The sequence below is a fragment of the Globicephala melas genome, chromosome 2 (assembly GCF_963455315.2).
Source record: "Globicephala melas chromosome 2, mGloMel1.2, whole genome shotgun sequence".
In the NCBI taxonomy this organism is placed as follows: Eukaryota; Metazoa; Chordata; class Mammalia; order Artiodactyla; family Delphinidae; genus Globicephala; species Globicephala melas.
This window is the reverse complement of record NC_083315.2, coordinates 12,062,968-12,080,387: the sequence shown is the minus strand read 5'-3', so window position 1 is coordinate 12,080,387 and position 17,420 is coordinate 12,062,968. Positions and strand designations below refer to the sequence as shown.

The following is a 17,420-nucleotide window of genomic DNA, read 5'->3' as shown; positions in this document are numbered from 1 at the left end:
TTAGTAAAGGGAAGAGGGGTTTTTTGTTTGTTTGTTTTGAGGGGGAGGGGGACTGCACCACTCAGCTTGCAGGATCTTAGTTCCCCGACTAGGGATTGAAAGAGCCGAACCCTAACCACTGGGCCGCCAGGGAATTCCCCTTGTTATCTTTTGAAACTTGTTTTGGTTATACATACATATAGTAGTGTACTTGTCCTCAGTGGAAAACCTATTTCTTGTTGTGGACCACAGTAAAAAAAAAAAGTGGGGAAGCCGCTGCATAGAGAAATCCAGGACTTAAAAAGAGCTCTACAAAACTGGATGCAAGCTCACGGTGGTTTATACCACTTTGCAGTCAGCTACTAGATGAACTGGCTGTATCAACAAGGTAACTAAAACTGACACACTTTGAGGCACAGTAAAGAATAAATATTAGAGTTTTCACTGAAATTATAGAGTCAGAGGAAGCAATAATCACCTTAAAGTGTATAGTTTTAGTTGCTTTAGTTGTCTTCATATTCCAAGGTATTATTAAGCAGATAACAGAAAACAAATCCACCTGCTACAAATACTATTTGGCACTTACGGAGTGCCTTTATGTGAGACTGTTACAAGATTTCTAAAAGACTCAAGGATAACTGATTTATTAAAATGCTATTAGAGAAAAATGTTGTAGAAGTGTATTTTTAATATGAAAGATATTTTGACATATCAAGTAAAAAATAGTATACTTTTCTTTAAGTCATCATACCATAGATACGGCATGGTATCTATGGTATGATCCCATTCTTGTCAAAAATAGTGTGTGTGTGTGTTGTGTGTGTGTGTGTGTGTGTGTGTGTGTGTGTGTATCAGGATTCGTCAGTCTTGGTACTGTTGACAATTTGGGCCAGATAATTATTTGTTGTAGGGCTGGCCTATACACTATAGGACACGTAGAAGCATCCTTGGCCTCTACCCACTAGATGCAAGCAGCAGTACCACCACGCCCAGCCACCAACACACACACACCAGTTTCTCCAGTTGTGACAACAAAATATGTCTCCAGACCTTGCCAAGCCACCTCAGTTGAGAACCACTGATACAGATATAACTGACTAAGGAGTTGTCTCTTTAGTGGATGGACTTTTTTTTTTTTAATTTTCTGTCTCTTTCACTTGTTTAAAGATTCTGATTTTTCTACATAATGAGCATGTATTATTTTCATAATAAAAATCCCATAAAACTGTATTTATATTGAAAAAATGTATTGGCTTCATAGCAGTGATTTTTATAACTTTGATGACTGAGATTCTTAAGCAGAAAGATGTTCCTGGAAAATCAAGTAGGAAGCTCACGTGTACAATTGCTGTGGTCAAGTATAATTTCTTTCATTTTGTTTCCATTCATTCTTTCATTCACTCATTCAAAAATGTCTACTTATTAGCACCATGTCTGTAAGTGTACATATGATACAGAGAGAGTCTTTAGAAATACAGTAAGTGCTATTTTCCGTGTCTCACAGAAAATTGGAGTTACAAAATATATTTTGTCGATACAACAATTTCCAAAACAAATCAGATTCACTGACATTCAAAACCTCCCCATGTTTTGAAGGTTAGCCTTCTCATGAATTACCTTCTAAAATGTTTATAAGAAATTGTCTCTCACATAAAAGTGCAAATGTAAGTGCAAAGATGTTCTCTGTGACACTGCTTGACAAGTGACAAAGTTAAAACAATCTAAATGTCATTAAAAATATATTATCACACATCCACACTTTGGAATTTTTTTCCTAGACATTAGAAGAATGAGGTAGAGCTGTATATTGTCACATGAAAAATGCTCAGTATAGACTAGTTAAGGAAAAAGCATAAGGCAGAGAAAATATGCACAGTATTATCCTACTATGAAAAAATTTTACAGGCACATATGTATATGGATATACAATCTATATATGCTTATAAAGGTTCCAGAAATATCTAAAACAAATTGTTAACAGCGCTTCCCTCTGGAGTGTGAAATAGGGGAGATGGGATGGGAGGGAATTTCACTTTTATTTTTACACGTTTGCATCGTGTTACTTTTTTACAACATACATATACAATGGAATACTACTCAGCCGTAAGAAGAACGAAATAATGCCATTTGCAGCAACATGGATGCAACTAGAGATTATCACACTAACTGAAGTAAGTCAAAAGAGAAAGACAAATAGCATATGATATCACTTATATGTGGAATCTAAAATATGGCACTATTGAACTTGTCTACAAAACAGAAACAGACTCACAGACATAGAGAACAGACTTGTGGTTGCCAAGGGGGAGGCGGGTGGGGGAGGGAAAATGATTGGGAGTTTGGGATGAGCAGATGCAAACTAGTATATATAGGATGGATAAACAACAAGGTCCTACTGTATAGCACAGGGAACTGTATTCAATATCCTGTGATAAACTATAATGGAAAAGAATATTTTAAAAAAGAATGTAAGAAAGAAAGAAAGAATAATAAAACGTGATTTATTAAAACGTGAAGTAACTTCATGTCTACCCTCCATCTTTTCCTTTTCTTAAGTCTTGGCAAAATACTTACATAATGGTTGGGCATTTTTACAATTGACTTCTTAGTCATTAAGGGTGTATCACTCAGCCTGGCCTTCTACCCATATAGAGGGAGGGCAGTGTGACAAGGTACCTCCTCCCTCCCCATTCGTCTCTAAGAGGGGTAAGCCACGCTATCATGTTCATTTGCTTACAGCTATTTAACTACTATGCAAACATTGAAGATTGTGGATATTTAACATGTTGGCCTACAACTACCAGACAACTGGGTTGTAACAGAACCACCCTTGGCAACAGATTACCGCATACACTGCATTGTTATTTAACGTTGGTGAGTGTATGGTGTCGTTTTCCCTACCTTATATTAAGTCCTTTATAAACAGGAGCTGTCTTAATCCATTTGGGCTTCTATAACAAAATACCACAGCCTGGGTAGCTTATAAACAACGGACATTTATTTCTCATGGCTCTGGAGGCTGGAAGCCTGAGGGCCCTCTTCTGGGTTGCAGATAATCTTGTTTTGTCCTCACAAGGTGAGAGGCGTTAGGGACCTCTGGGGCCTCTTTTATAAACACTTAGCCCATTGCTGAGCTCTCTACCCTTGTGATTTAAGCACTTTTCAAGCCCCTACTTCCTAATACCATCTTCTTTGCAGGGATTTCCACGAATGAATTCTGGGGGGATACGAACATTCAAACCATATCATTGACCAAAGGCTATATTTCTCATTCTCCCTCTGCAACTAGCAGGACTAGTTATTATTAGTAGATCTCATCATTATACTGGTTAAGGCAACCAGAAGCAGGCAACAGAGCACGGAACAAACCGTGTCTGGTCTAACTACCCCTTTCCTAACGTAATCCCAAATCTGAAGAACGGAATTCAGGAAACAACTCAGGTGTGGGGCTTCTCCCCTTCGTGCTGGAATGATTCAAACACTGTGTGTGGGAACTGATGATTCTGTGCAAATGATGTGATCTGAACCTCTACGCGAATGACAGCTCTGACTTCCTTTCTCTCCATAGTCCACTGAATCCACAAGATGAAAAATGCCATTGCATAGGTAGCGACTTGAACCATATTCTAATCACCAGTGGAACTGTGGGCTATTTATCAAAAGGATCTGCACATTTTCCAAGCCTAAATATAGGAGTCAATGATTATGTATACTCTCTGGCTTTTTCTCGATTCTTCGTTCTATTTTTTTTCCTACAAAAAGCAAAAACTTCTTGATTACCTGATCTAGTTATCATCAATTGATTTACATTTGCTGGAGTTATAAGATCTTTAGATAATAGGATTTTCAGCGATACTAATATAATTTCAGAAGAGCCATAAGGTTTAAATAATTGAAAGGAGCTTTCCCTTCTTCCCGAAAATTTCACTTCCAGCCAGTGACATGTCAGCAGTGGAAATATGCTAGAGAAAGAATATTGTGGTGTTTTCATGAGGTGGTGCCCTTTATTTATTTGTTCACTTTAAATTGTCAGTTCAATAGCATGAATATATATCAACCTACACAATACTTCCCAAGTTGCTTGCCTTTATTCCTTATGTTCCATTTTATTTGACAATATTCAGAGAAAATTTACTGAGGGCCTGATGTGTCTCAGGCACTTTTTGGAATCTTTCCCACACATATTATATATTTTAAGTTTGGTTGGTTCTATATATGGTTAAACTGGGACATATTCCCATATGCTTTATGCATATTAGTGCTCATTAAATGTTTATTGAAAAGAATATAAAATCATTTTTTATATCATGATGACTACATAAAAAGCTCAAGAAAAAACAAAATTATAAATTCAAGTAGCATTTCAGTAGCCCAGCTCTTCAAATATCCCTTTCACTTGGGCATAAATGATTTGGTTTCAGTAAGTTTCAACTCCTTTATATCATATAACAATTATACTTAAGTGCTATATAGAGTACTGTGCATTTATTAGAAAAATCATTAAGATACATAAGATGCCCATGATTTATGAAATAATGTCACAGAGTAAGTGTTGCTGCTGAGACATTTATGAATAATACATAATCATCTTTTTATATCAAGCACTTAGCACAGTACCTTGCTCATAGTAGGTTTTTTCTTTCAAAGACAGCTTCATTTAGATGTAATTCATATGCCATAAAATTCCTCTTTTAAAAATGTTCAGGACTTCCCTGTTTGGGCAGTGGTTAAGAATCCGCCTGCCAATGCAGGGGATGTGGGTTCGATCCCTTATCTGGGAAGATCCCACATGCCATGGAGCAACTAAGCCTGTACGCCACAACTACTGAAGCCCGTGCGCCTAGAGCCCATGCAGCAACAAAGACCAAAAGCAGCCAAAAATAAAAATAAATAAAAAAATAAAAATGTTCAGTTTAGTGGTTTCTAGTGTACTCACAGAGTTGTGCAATCATCACCATAATCTAATTTTAAACATTTTCATCACTCCAAAAAGAAATCCATTCCCATTGGTAGTGACTCCCTGTTCCCCCTTCTCCCCAGTTCCTGGCAACTACTAATCTATTTCCTATCTCTATAGATTTGCCTATTCTGGACACTTCATACAAATGAAATTATACAACATGTGGCCTTTTGTGTCTGGTTTCCTTCACTTACACTAATGTTTTCAAGGTTCACCCATGTTGCAGCATGTATCAGTACTTCATTCTTTTTATGGCTGCATAGTATTTCATTGTGTGGATATACCACATTTTGTTTACCCATTCATTAGTTGATGGAAAACTGGGTTGTTTCCACTTTTTGGCAATTATGAATAATGCTACTATGAACACTGATATATACATTTTTGTGTGGACATACATTTTCATATCTCTTGGTTATATGCCTAGCAGTGTAATTACCAGATCATATGGTAATTCTATGTGTAAACTTTTGAAGAATCACCAAATTGTTTTTCAAATTGCTTTCAAAGTTCCATTTTAAAATTCTACAAGCAATGTATAAGGGTTCTATTTTCTCCACATTTTCACCAACACTTGCTATTGTCTGTCTTTTTTTTTTTTTTTTTTTTGCGGTACGCGGGCCCCTCACTGCTGTGGCCTCTCCCGTTGCGGAGCACAGGCTCCGGACGCGCAGGCTCAGCAGCCATGGCTCACGGACCCAGCCGCTCCACAGCATGTGGGATCTTCCCGGACCGGAGCACGAACCCGCATCCCCTGCATCGGCAGGCGGACTCTCAACCACTGCGCCACCAGGGAAGCCCGTGTCTGTCTTTTTTTATTTCAGTCGTCCTAGTGGGTATGAGGTAGATCTCACTGTAGGTTTTGATTTGCATTTCCCTAGCGACTAACAAAGTTGAGTATTTTTTCATGTGCTTATTGGCTGTTTGTATATCTTCTTTGGAGGAATGTCTATACAAATCATGCGTCCATTTAAAAGCTGGGTTGTTTGTGTTTCTACTATTGAATTATAAGACTTTTTAATACATTCTTTTATTTCAAAGTCCCTTATCAGATATATGACTTGTAAATATAGTTTCCCATTCTTCAGTTTGTCTTTTCACTTTATGGTGTCCTCTGAAGCACAAAATTTTCAGTTTTGATGAAGTCCAACTTACTAGTTTTTTCTTTTGTTGTTTGTCTTTTTTGGTGTCACTCTAAGAACAATTGCCTGATCCACGCGCACCGAGATTTCTGCCTCAAATTTCTCCTACGGATTTGATAATCTTAGCTCTTATTTTTGATCCATTTTAAGTTAATTTTTTGAAGGTCCAGCTTCATTCTTTTGTATGTAGATACCCAGTTGTCCCAGCACCATTTGTTGAAAAAACTATTCTTTCTCCCATTTAATTGTCTTGGCACCCAGTCAAAGACAATTGATCATACACATATGGCTTTATTTCTGGACTCTCAGTTCTATTCCACCAATCTATATGTTTACCTTTATGCCAGTACCACATGGTCTTGATGACTGTAGCTTTGTAGTAAGTCCTGGAATTGGGAAGCACGAGTCTTCCAACTTTATTCTTTTTCAAGATGATTTTTCATATTAGGTTTGTAAATAAATGATGATTTAATGGGTGACTAAATGAATGAATGTTAGCTTTTTTTTTTTTTTTTGGCCGCACTATGTGGCAAGCAGGATTTTTAGTTCCCCAACCAAGGGATCGAATCTGTGCCCCCTGCAGTGGAAGCCTGGGATCTTAACCACTGGACTGCCAGGGAAGTCCAAATTGTTTGCATTTTTAAAAGTTTTATTTTGGTAGGAGGGGAAGAGGTTAGGAATTTTTTTTTCTTTAAAGGAATGCAGCTAAGATACATACATACATGTACGTATCTTCAAAAAACATGCTGGGATTGGGTCCTATTTTACAAAGGTGCCTTTAGTGGTTAGGTTTCTGCTGCCTGGGCTGCAGGACAGAATCTGTGTCTGAATTCCCTGTAATTGGCACCATGCTGGGAGCAAAGCTGGTGCTCAATAAATATTCATTGATTAAATGCCTTGTCCTTTTTGTTTTGTTTTAACCTATTGATTGTCTTGTTGCTAACTTTTGGTGGCTAGTTGCTGAAATTTTCTGTTTTTTCTAGCCTATTCAAGAAGCCTATTTTTCTAAACTTCTGCCAGTTTTCTGCATGGCACCGAAATATGCTAGACAGATGATTTTCCAGAAGACAATCACTAGGAATTCTTTTCAGATAGCACTTCAAGGAACTGAACTTGCCTCCCCCTCTTTCATACCCTAATCTCTTTGCTATCACTTGCAGGCCTTGCCTTCTCTTACGCTCCAAGGGCAGAAAACAACTCCCATTTCCAAGACTGGCAATCATCCCTGCTTTGAGTCTCTTGAAGTACCATCTCCTCTAGGAAGATTTTCCAGACCAAGATACAGAGTGGACACTCACTCTCACAGTGAATATTCATTGAGGTATAGTCTACCATCCCCACACAGACTAAACAGAAAAATTCAAAAAAGAGGCTTCACGTATATTAAAGTTTTGAATCCTCACATCTTTGTTGATATTTGTTCCTGTTTTAAAAAATAAATAAAGAATAGGCCCAAAAAGGGTCCCACAACAACAAACCAAGACTTAATTGCAGTTTCAACCTTCTGCTGAAATGTAATCTTAATCATATATGGGAAAAAAATCTGAAAAAGTATATCTATGTATGTATGTATCTATCTATATTTATCTATATATCTGAATCCCTTTGCTGTACACCTGAAACTAACACAACATTGTAACTTAACTATACTCCAAAATGAATTAATTAAAAAATAAATAGCTATGAAAATTTTTTTAAAAATGTAATCTTAACCGGTTTGGAATTATTCTGATTGGCACCATTGAGCTCACCTGTCACGTAGGCCTTCTCCATTCCCCAGAGGAAGAAGCAGTCTGCATCATAAAACACTCACACGCTGCCACCCCACACCAAAGTCCTGACCTAAAAATAATTTTCTTCTTTTTTGCTAATAACGCCCTTACCCCACCCTTCTTCCTATAAAAAATAATTTCCATTTTCTACAACAGGTGGAAGCACCCTTCTAGCTGCTGGATGGGATGTTGCCTGATGGAATTAAGCCCGAATCTCTTAATAAAGCCAATCAGATCGTCAAATTTACTCAATTGAATTTTTTTTGACATTCCTAATTTGGTACATCAGACCTAGCCTGTCTTCTGTGTACCTAGTCTTGTTTTCTTTTTTCCCCCCTGTGTTTACTCCAGTCTGTTCAAAACACATTCTTGCTTTAGGATTTGCAGTGATGAAATCTATGTAATTTCCCTTTTCTAGTTAGCCAGTGGGGTCTACAAGCTCCCAATGGGGTGTCACCAGAAGCTGAAAAGACGGTTAGACTTTTAAGTGGTTGTTTTTCCTTCTGAGTTGATTTGCCTAACAGGTTCATGTGACCCGAGCAAACGCTGCTGGGATCCTGCAGTCACACCCACCACAGCAAATTAAAAGCCCTGGCTGAGGTCAGGAGACCGGGATCGTAATTCTGGCTTCTCCAGTGTCTTGGGAACTCCTCTTCCATTAATTCATTCATTCAGTAAATATTAATTAGTTCCAACTACGTGCCAGGCTCTGTGCTGAGGTTCGTGACTCTAACAAACCTTTGGTTTCCAAGACTAAGTCTTCCATTCATGGAATTTACGTTTCAGCGGAAGGGTCGGGGGAGGCGTATGCCACAACGTAAGCTATTTCCTCATCAGTAAAACGGTAGGACAGCTTCCTAGGTTCCCTTTGAACGTTTAGGGCCTGTTAGTTTAGCATGTGATCAAAGCTCAGAATATAGCAAGAGCTGCCTACTACTATACAGTCAGTACACGGTTGATCATGTGCGTATTACGGCTTTCCTTTACAAACAGGGACAACTAACACAATTGGGTAGACCTATGTTCAAAATTCTATTCAATTTCTACACATTCGCGATGCATCACGACCCTCTCTACTTCGCCTCTGACCCATGGTTAGCAGCTGCCCCTAGTTTCAAAAGGCTCGGTTAGGCATTTGGTATTTCGCCCGTCTTGTATTTGCTCGTCGTCACGGGTTAGGGCTGCAGAAAAGTTGGTTTCGGTTTAGCAGGGCAGCAAGGTGCTGGGGAGAAAGGGAGGCGTCACGCTACGTTAACAATACAACCCAAGGGACTGAATGAAAAAGACGGCAGTGGTGCTGTGACCAGGCAGAGGCCGTGCAGGTTTCAGAGCAGCTCTCCGTTCTCCATACCGAACCCGGAAGCTTCTTCCAAAACGTGCCCTTTCAGCATTCTAGCCCGCCCCAAGAAGTGCCCATCCCGCCACGACCGCTGCAGCAGCCCAGAAAAGTGCGGCGTCTAAAACTGCGGCTGAGGTGGGGCAGCGGCAAAGATCCCCTTGACCGTACAGAGAGCTCCGAGCCTCCTCGCTCGCCCGCCCGCGCGCCGACGCCGCGGGCCACGCCCATGACGTCGCCGAACAGGGCGGGGCGAGCCGGAGGGGCAGGACGAACCCCGGCGGTTGAATGGGGCGACGCGACGAGCCGCGCATTCCAGCGAGGGCACGTGACGCGGCCGCGCGGCCTGAGGTAAACAACCGCGGCCCCGCCTCCTGGCCCCTCAGCGAGCCGCGCGCTGCTCCTAGCCGGTGGGACGTGCTCCAGCAGGGCGGGCGGCTTCCTCCGAGAGTCCCCAGCGGCCGCCGCGGGCCGGAGCAGCTGCAGCGGGCGCACGCGTCCCGGGTCTGCGGGCCGAGCGCGCCGGCAGGGGTCGAGCGCGCGTCCCCTCCCCGCCCCCACCGCGTGCTGTGGCGCAGCAGGAATTTGGCGGGGCCCCGGGCGCTATATGCGGCTCCTGACGCGCCGGCGGCCCTTTGGTCATTGCTATTCTCGGGGCACTGGGTCACCGCGCTCGGCCGGCCCCCTCTCCCGGGCCCGGAGGGTGTGTCCCCTCACCGGGGCTCGGCGCGCCTATAAGGGGCCGAGCGGCGGGCAGGGACATGCAGCTCTACAGTAGCGTCTGCACCCACTACCCAGCCGGGGGCCCTGGTCCCACGGCCGCAGCCCCCGCTCCGCCCGCCGCAGCCGCCGCCGCCGCCGCCCAGTTCAAGGTATCGCTGCAGCCCCCGGGACCCGCCGGCGGCGCGCCGGAGCCCGATACCGGTGAGTGCCAGCCGGCCGCGGCCGCCGAGCCCCGCGAAGCCGCCGCCGCCCCCGCCGCCAAGATGCCCGCCTTCTCCTCCTGCTTCGAGATGGTGTCTGGGGCCGCCGCCCCCGCCTCGGCCGCCGCCGCCGGGCCGCCCGGCGGGTCCTGCAAGCCGCCGCTGCCGCCGCACTACACGTCCACGGCTCAGATCACCGTGCGGGCCCTGGGCGCCGACCGGCTCCTGCTGCGCGGCCCGGAGCCCGGCGCCGCGGCGCCCGCCGCCCCGCGCGGCCGCTGCCTCCTGCTGGCTCCGCCATCCGGCGCCCCGGTCCCCCCGCGGCGGGGCTCCTCGGCCTGGCTCCTGGAGGAGCTGCTGAGGCCCGACGGCCCCGAGCCCGCCGGCGTGGACGCGGCCCGCGAGGGGCCCGAAAGAAACTTCCGACTGAGCGAGCACCGCCAGGCCCTGGCCGCCGCCAAGCACCGCGGCCCCGCGCCGCCCCCGGAGAGCCCGGAAGCCGGCCCCGGCCCGTGGGCCGAGGAGCGCCCTGCGGAGAGGAGCCTCCGGGGCTGGGACAGGGCCGGCGACCGCGTCCACCCTCCTCCCAGCGCCGACGAGGCGCGGCGGCCCGACCCGGAGGCCGAGGCGCCTCCGGCGCGAAGCGGCGAGGCGGTCCCGGGTGGCGCGGCCGAGGCGGCGATCGTCTCCAGGTCGGATCCCAAGGATGAGAAGCTGGCCCTGTACCTGGCCGAGGTGGAGAGACAGGACAAGTACCTGCGGCAGAGGAGCAAGTACCGATTTCACATCATTCCCGACGGCAACTGTCTCTACCGAGCGGTCAGCAAGGCGGTGTACGGGGACCAGAGCCTGCACCGGGAGCTGCGGGAGCAGACGGTGCACTACATCGCCGACCACCTCGACCACTTTAGCCCCCTGATTGAGGGCGACGTGGGGGAGTTTATCATCGCCGCTGCTCAGGACGGGGCGTGGGCCGGGTACCCTGAACTTCTGGCCATGGGGCAGATGCTGAACGTGAATATACATCTAACTACTGGTGGGAGGCTGGAGAGCCCCACGGTGTCTACCATGATTCACTATTTGGGCCCAGAGGATTCCCTAAGGCCTAGCATTTGGCTCAGTTGGCTCAGTAACGGACATTACGACGCGGTGTTTGATCACTCCTATCCGAATCCGGAGTATGACACTTGGTGCAGGCAGACTCAAGTGCAAAGAAAACGCGACGAAGAACTCGCCAAGTCCATGGCCATATCCCTATCCAAAATGTATATTGAACAAAACGCATGCTCTTGAAGTGTCTGAACCCCTCCACCCTGGGAAAATTGCAGGCCTAATTTGTGTTTGGAGAATTACATGAACTCTAATCAGGGTAATAGCACTTTTAAACTTTCAAGTAGATTTACTGTAGGTGTAATGCCTTAATCATTTTTTTGAATGTTTCCTCCTCAGAGCTGAAGGTTGCTGGGCACCTAAGTGATGTTTCATGATAGCTTTGGGTGATCCTACTGCTATTTATCATTTGCTGTATAAAGTTGGCACTACTTAATTTGCAAGCTGGTTTCTCACAGTGTAAATTTTGTTCATTCCTGGTAATCTATTTTCTATAAGAATGTATTTTTGCACAACATTTTTAACAATTGGTGTATCTTCATCTATGATGTGTTCCATTTTGACACACAGCTTTCCGGCATAAATCCAGAGAAGTGCTTTATATGAAGTTTATTATTTTGGACAGAGTTTGTGATTTAGTATTTTTTGTTGTTGAATTTGAATTTTACAGTTCCTAAGTAATTATTTAAAATGGATATTGATGCATTCATATTACCAGATGATTGGCCCGTTCCGTTTTGATGAAACAGATTTGTTGTTTGGAAAATCATTATTTTTCTAGAAATGGTCAACCTTTTAAAGAGAAAATACTTAAGGGGAGGTTATGGGAAGAATTTTTTTTTTCTTTAAAGAATAGTACCAGCTCTTACTTGAATGAAAGTCTGATATTTGCTGATGGCAGAGTGATTATTCTGTACTCTGGTTGAGGTTTAGAGTAGATTGTCTGGTGCTCTCAGTTGTTTTTATTTATATTTGTCATTTTGTTGAAAAAATAATTTTAATGTGATAGAAGACTTTGTGACGAGATAAGCCTCCTGCTTTATATACAGCCTCTTGGATTCACCCGAGAGATTGAAAAACTAATGGCATAAATGCCCCCAACCAACCTTGGCAGTTATTTTCCAGCAGAAGAATACTGTCTTCATAGTCTATTCCTTTTAAATTCTTTCACAAGGCAAAATAGGATTGCCCTGTATTATGTACAAATAAAAATGTCTGTATACAAGAGCTTGTATGGTTTGCTGGGTCAAACAATGTTTCCAACCTAAAACCTATCTCATTTCCACTTTAACTACTTTTAGTCGTATTTATTAAGTAATGCAGTTTGTACTTTTTTATTTTGTAACATTTTGTGATTTTTTTGTACAATATCGTATTTGTACAATTGAGCAATTCTCAGCTGATGGAATGAATGAATAAAATGTGTAATTTTACTTTTACGTCTTTTTGGCTAAAGTGATTTTTAAATGATAAAGTGACATCTATAGGAACCTTTCTTACATGTATACAATTTTTTTTCATGTGTAAAGATGTCAGAATTATGAGAGGTTTCTTAAGTTCTCACGTAAACAGGATAGGACAACCAGTAATTTCAGAGAATAAGTCTTAATGAAATGTAATTTAAAGGTGGAGTAACTCAGGAAATTGCTCTCATTATTTCTCATTTTTAATTCCTATCCAAGACTATAGATGTACCAATGGCTAATGAACAGGGAAATGCAAGTATTGTGTTAACCAGCACAATGTCTAAGTATAGTTTTGTGTGCCACTCACTGTCAGCACAGATTTTAATGTTTTAAAGAGTAAACAAAGCAGTGGCCTAACTTTTATCCAGTCTGGCCTTTTGAGATCAAGGGAATGCATTAATTTTAAGATGTGTTATCGGATTTAGTTGAGAAGCATGTCTGTATACATAATGCTGGTAGTGTCTGTATACATAGTGCTGGTATGCCTGTTGCAGGATATGCACAGCTAGTTTGGATTTTTTAGTTTTCAGTTGATGTCATGGTAATAGACAACTGACTTTGAGTTCCTTACTTGACTGTGGAAGGATGGTCAAGGACCAATGGAGGGACTTCCCTGGTGGCGCTGTGATTAAGAATCCGCTTGCCAATGCAGGGAACACGGGTTTGAGCCCTGGTCCGGGAAGATCTCACATGCCGCAGAGCAGCTAAGCCCGTGAGCCACAACTACTGAAGCCCACGCGCCTAGAGCCCGTGCTCTGCAACAAGAGAAGCCACCGCCATGAGAAGCCCGTGCACCACAACGAAGAATAGCCCCCGCTCGCCGCACCTAGAGAAAGCCTGCGCGCGGCAACGAAGACCCAACGCGGCCATAAATAAACAAGGACGAGTGGAAGGATCCCGTTGGTTATCAAGGAAAGGCAATTGGTCAAAGGTTTAAACGTTACCTTATCATGAATCTCTGGTTTTTAGGTAAGATAAGGTTTGCTTCATGGCTTCTCTAATTATGTAACTTGGGAAGAAAGAAATACTTTTATTTGAATTACGCAGCTAAATGTTGTTTTCCCCCTTTTCTCCACCTTATTTAGAGACATATAAAATTTGGGGATGCTTAAAGTTTACAGAAGGAATGAATAGACTTAATTAGGTATAAGTTCCTAAAAGGCATCTGTAAGCCCATTACTATTTTGAGGAAACAGTTTCCTCTGTGTTGTTCTGTTTCATTTTCAAATTAGGATCCCAAGTCCTTGATTTAGATTCCCAAGGAGGGTGATACGTTTAAACAGAACTCGGTGGGTCCCAAGATTGTATTACGTGGCACCATGTTACTTTGGTTGTCTTGCCTGAAAGGTTTATGTTTTTCTCATCCTCTTTCTATAGTTTTTCATTGTCGTCGTTGTTTGGAAGAAATGTAATATTCGTCACTCCCTGTGCTACATGTTTATTTTCTACTGCCATACCAATTTTGTTCGTTAGTAGTAGCAGTTCTGGATCACCGAGGACTTGAACAGTGGAAGGTGTGGAAATGTGGTTGACTCTGATTTCCTTTTAGCAGACAGATTTATTAAACAGTTCATTCCTTCAGTTACTCATGTAGCAGCTAAGAGGCTCAAAACCGTGTGAAGGAAGCAGTTGATGCTGTGAGCTAAAGTTTCTTTAGAGTTTACTCCCCCATAAATTATGATGGGGGAGTATAGAATCTATAAGTAAGTCCAATTGTGTTTTCTGGTAAAGTAGTATGAAAATCATACTAGTAATTTAAACTTTTATTAAAGGGATACCTAGATAAAAACTATGAGACAAATAACTATTAGTGTGATTTTTTTTTTTATTACTGTCATTTAAAAACTAAAATGGCCTAGTAGGTCAGGATTTTGGTGAAAACCTAAAGCCCAATTCCTTGATCCTCTTGTTCATTTTGCACTCACATTTTTCTCTTAAGCTAAAACAGACTCATGGTAGCATTTTTTAATTGAACTTAGTAAACCACTATTGATAAGCTGCATGAGGGCGCTTTATGTAGTAACATTTCATTAGGCACAAAGCCTTTTCTCAGAAGCCACATTTTATAGAGGAGAGGAAATGCATTAGCATCCTTTGAGCATCAGAATCGGTTATCTTCAGCTTGGGTAAATATAGTCTTATACTGCAATGTTTTCGTCATAATTTTTGTACTGAAAAAAAAAAGGGATCGAGATAATCTCACTACTTTATGGGTTTTTCCTCTTTCCCAAAGAGATGAGAAAGTTTAAACTCTAAAATTTTACCGTGCTATTCAATGTGCTCAAATGAAGGAAGAGCATTGAGAATAAAAATAGATTTCAGACCTTTGGACATCGGATAAATTCATATGTAGGTAAATGTAGTGGAATAATTCAAGAGTGTATACTTCAAATGTGTAACGTATTCAAATTTAAGGTATTTGTCACATGAGATCATAAGTCCAGACCTTATTATTTATTTATTTTTAAATTTTTATTGGCGTATAGTTGATTTACAATGTGTTAGTTTCAGGTGTACAGCAAAGTGAATCAGTTATACATATATCCACTCTTTTTTTAGTGTTTATTTCTTTTGACATCCCTAGAGTGTCTATAACTATCTCAAAGAGGCACTGAGAAACTAGCTGGCATTTCATTCAGTTTCATTCCCCAAATGTACTAAGTGCAATGGGCATGGGCTCTATTATGTTCCCTCATGAGTTTCCTGGTTTCCAACCCAGTACCTAGCAGAGTAAATGTTCAGTAAATACTCACTGAATGAAGAAATTTTTTAAAAAAAATAAGGCATCTCATTATTATTTAACTTTGCATACCTTTTATTGAATGGGCCATATCTTTTTTTTTAATATAAATTTATTTATTTTATCTTTGGCTGCATTGGGTTTTTGTTGCTGCATGCGGGCTTTTCTCTGGTTCCGGCAAGTGGGGGCTACACTTCGTTGCAGTGTGCGGGCTTCTCATTGTGGTGGCTTCTCTTGTTGGGGACCATGGGCTCTAGGCACGTGGGCTTCAGTAGTTGTGGCACACGGGCTCAGTAGTTGTGGCTCATGGGCTCTAGGGCACAGGCTCAGTAGTTGTGGTGCACGGGCTTAGTTGCTCCATGCCATGTGGAATCTTCCTGGACCAGGGCTCGAACCCGTGTTCCCTGCATTGGCAGGTGGATTCTTGACCACTGCGCCACCAGGGAAGCCCCTGAAGGAAGAAATTGAAGGGAAGTATGAGCTTGGGAATATTTAGTTGGTGGATGTGAAAATTAAATAAAGATGATTTGACCCTACAATTACTGGGAATCATCACTGCCAAAGTAATTCTGAGCATTTTAATCTGAAGTAGTATCATAAAAAGGGTATTAAAGTATTGAATTCTATAATGGGGAAAAAAAGGTTTTGAAACCAAAAATTAGAATTTATTGATTTTATCTTTGTGTCATCTTCCAAATCTTGAGGCCTCAGCTCAGAAAGATTATTTAAAAGTAGGACTTCAGGGCTTCCCTGGTGGCGCAGTGGTTAGGAGTCCACCTGCCGATGCAGGGGACGCGGGTTCATGCCCCGGTCCGGGAAGATCCCTCATGCCGCGGAGCGACTGGGCCCGTGAGCCATGGCTGCTGAGCCTGTGCGTCCGGAGCCTGTGCTCCGCAACGGGAGAGGCCACAACAGTGAGAGGCCCGAGTACCGGGGGGAAAAAAAAAAGTAGAACTTCACTAATTTGAAGTGATTTTGAAGGTGTTGCCATATCCAAAGGGAGTTGCTCTGACTTGCTTTAGGGGTAACATCCAACCCAAGTCCAGTCTACAGCAATTCCTAGTTTTGCTATGTTTTCTTTCTGTGGCTTGGTTGGGGAAGAAATGTTGCACAGATTTCAAGCATGCTTTAGGACTGTTGTGTTCAGTAGTCCTGGCTCCGTGCTTATGCCATTGGTATGGGGCCTGGGCAAGTAGCATGAATCAGATCAAAACAGATCTATTGGGAGAAAAATCAGTGTATTTCTTCCTACTGTAAATTAGGCCAGTGGCGATTATTCTATGAGTAATGTTCAGAGAGTTCACGGTCATCAGATTATTCGTAGTAAAACGTTATCTAGGCTGCTTTCTCACAAGTGAATTTTCTAAATAATTGAACAGTCCATTTATGTGTAAAATAAAAAATAGAAAGACTGCTTTTGATAAAATTCTTTAAAAAGTAATCTATGGGGCTTCCCTGGTGGCGCAGTGGTTAAGAATCCACCTGTCAATGCAGGGAACACGGGTTCGAGCCCTAGTCCGGGAAGATTCTACGTGCCGCGGAGCAACTAAGCCCGTGCGCTACAACTACTGAGCCTGCGCTCTAGAGTCCATGTGCCTAGAGCCTGAGCTCTGCAACAAGAGAAGCCACCACAATGAGAAGCCTGCACACCGCAGCAAAGAGTAGCCCCTGCTCGCCGCAACTAGAGAAAAGCCTGGGTGCAGCAACAAAGACCCAGTGCAGCCAAAAATAAATAAAATAAATAAATTTAAAAAACCACTATTCACTTTATAGCAGTATACCATATATACTCAATATTTTTTTAAAAAGGAATCTATGGTACACTTATTTGCCTTTGTAAAATAACAATACAGTTTAATCTTCCCTTAATGACTGAGGGGCCTCATGATGGCATGGGTCAATGGCCGTGAAGCCTTGGCAGATTGCTGAGATGTGACAGTCCCTTTGTACTTCAAAGGCTCTCAGAGAGTTGGGACTTTTATCTTTGTGTTT

General features: G+C 42.7%; 1 protein-coding gene and 1 pseudogene across 1 annotated transcript; one reads left to right on the top strand and one right to left on the bottom strand.

The window, feature by feature from the left end:
- Positions 1-9,420, bottom strand: part of LOC115842324 (large ribosomal subunit protein eL30 pseudogene) — a 48,025-nt pseudogene extending 38,605 nt beyond the window's left edge.
- Positions 9,421-9,554: 134 nt separating this feature from the next.
- OTUD1 (OTU deubiquitinase 1) lies at positions 9,555-12,655 on the top strand. Its single transcript, XM_030837152.2, has one exon. The coding sequence runs from the start codon at positions 9,951-9,953 to the stop codon at positions 11,403-11,405; it is 1,455 nt and encodes a 484-aa protein (XP_030693012.2). The 5' UTR covers positions 9,555-9,950; the 3' UTR covers positions 11,406-12,655.
- Positions 12,656-17,420: the final 4,765 nt, after the last annotated feature.

What these genes read in the sequence shown, in the direction of transcription:
- OTUD1 (XM_030837152.2), top strand. Translation starts at nt 9,951, where the DNA reads ATGCAGCTCTACAGTAGCGTCTGCACCCACTACCCAGCCGGGGGCCCT.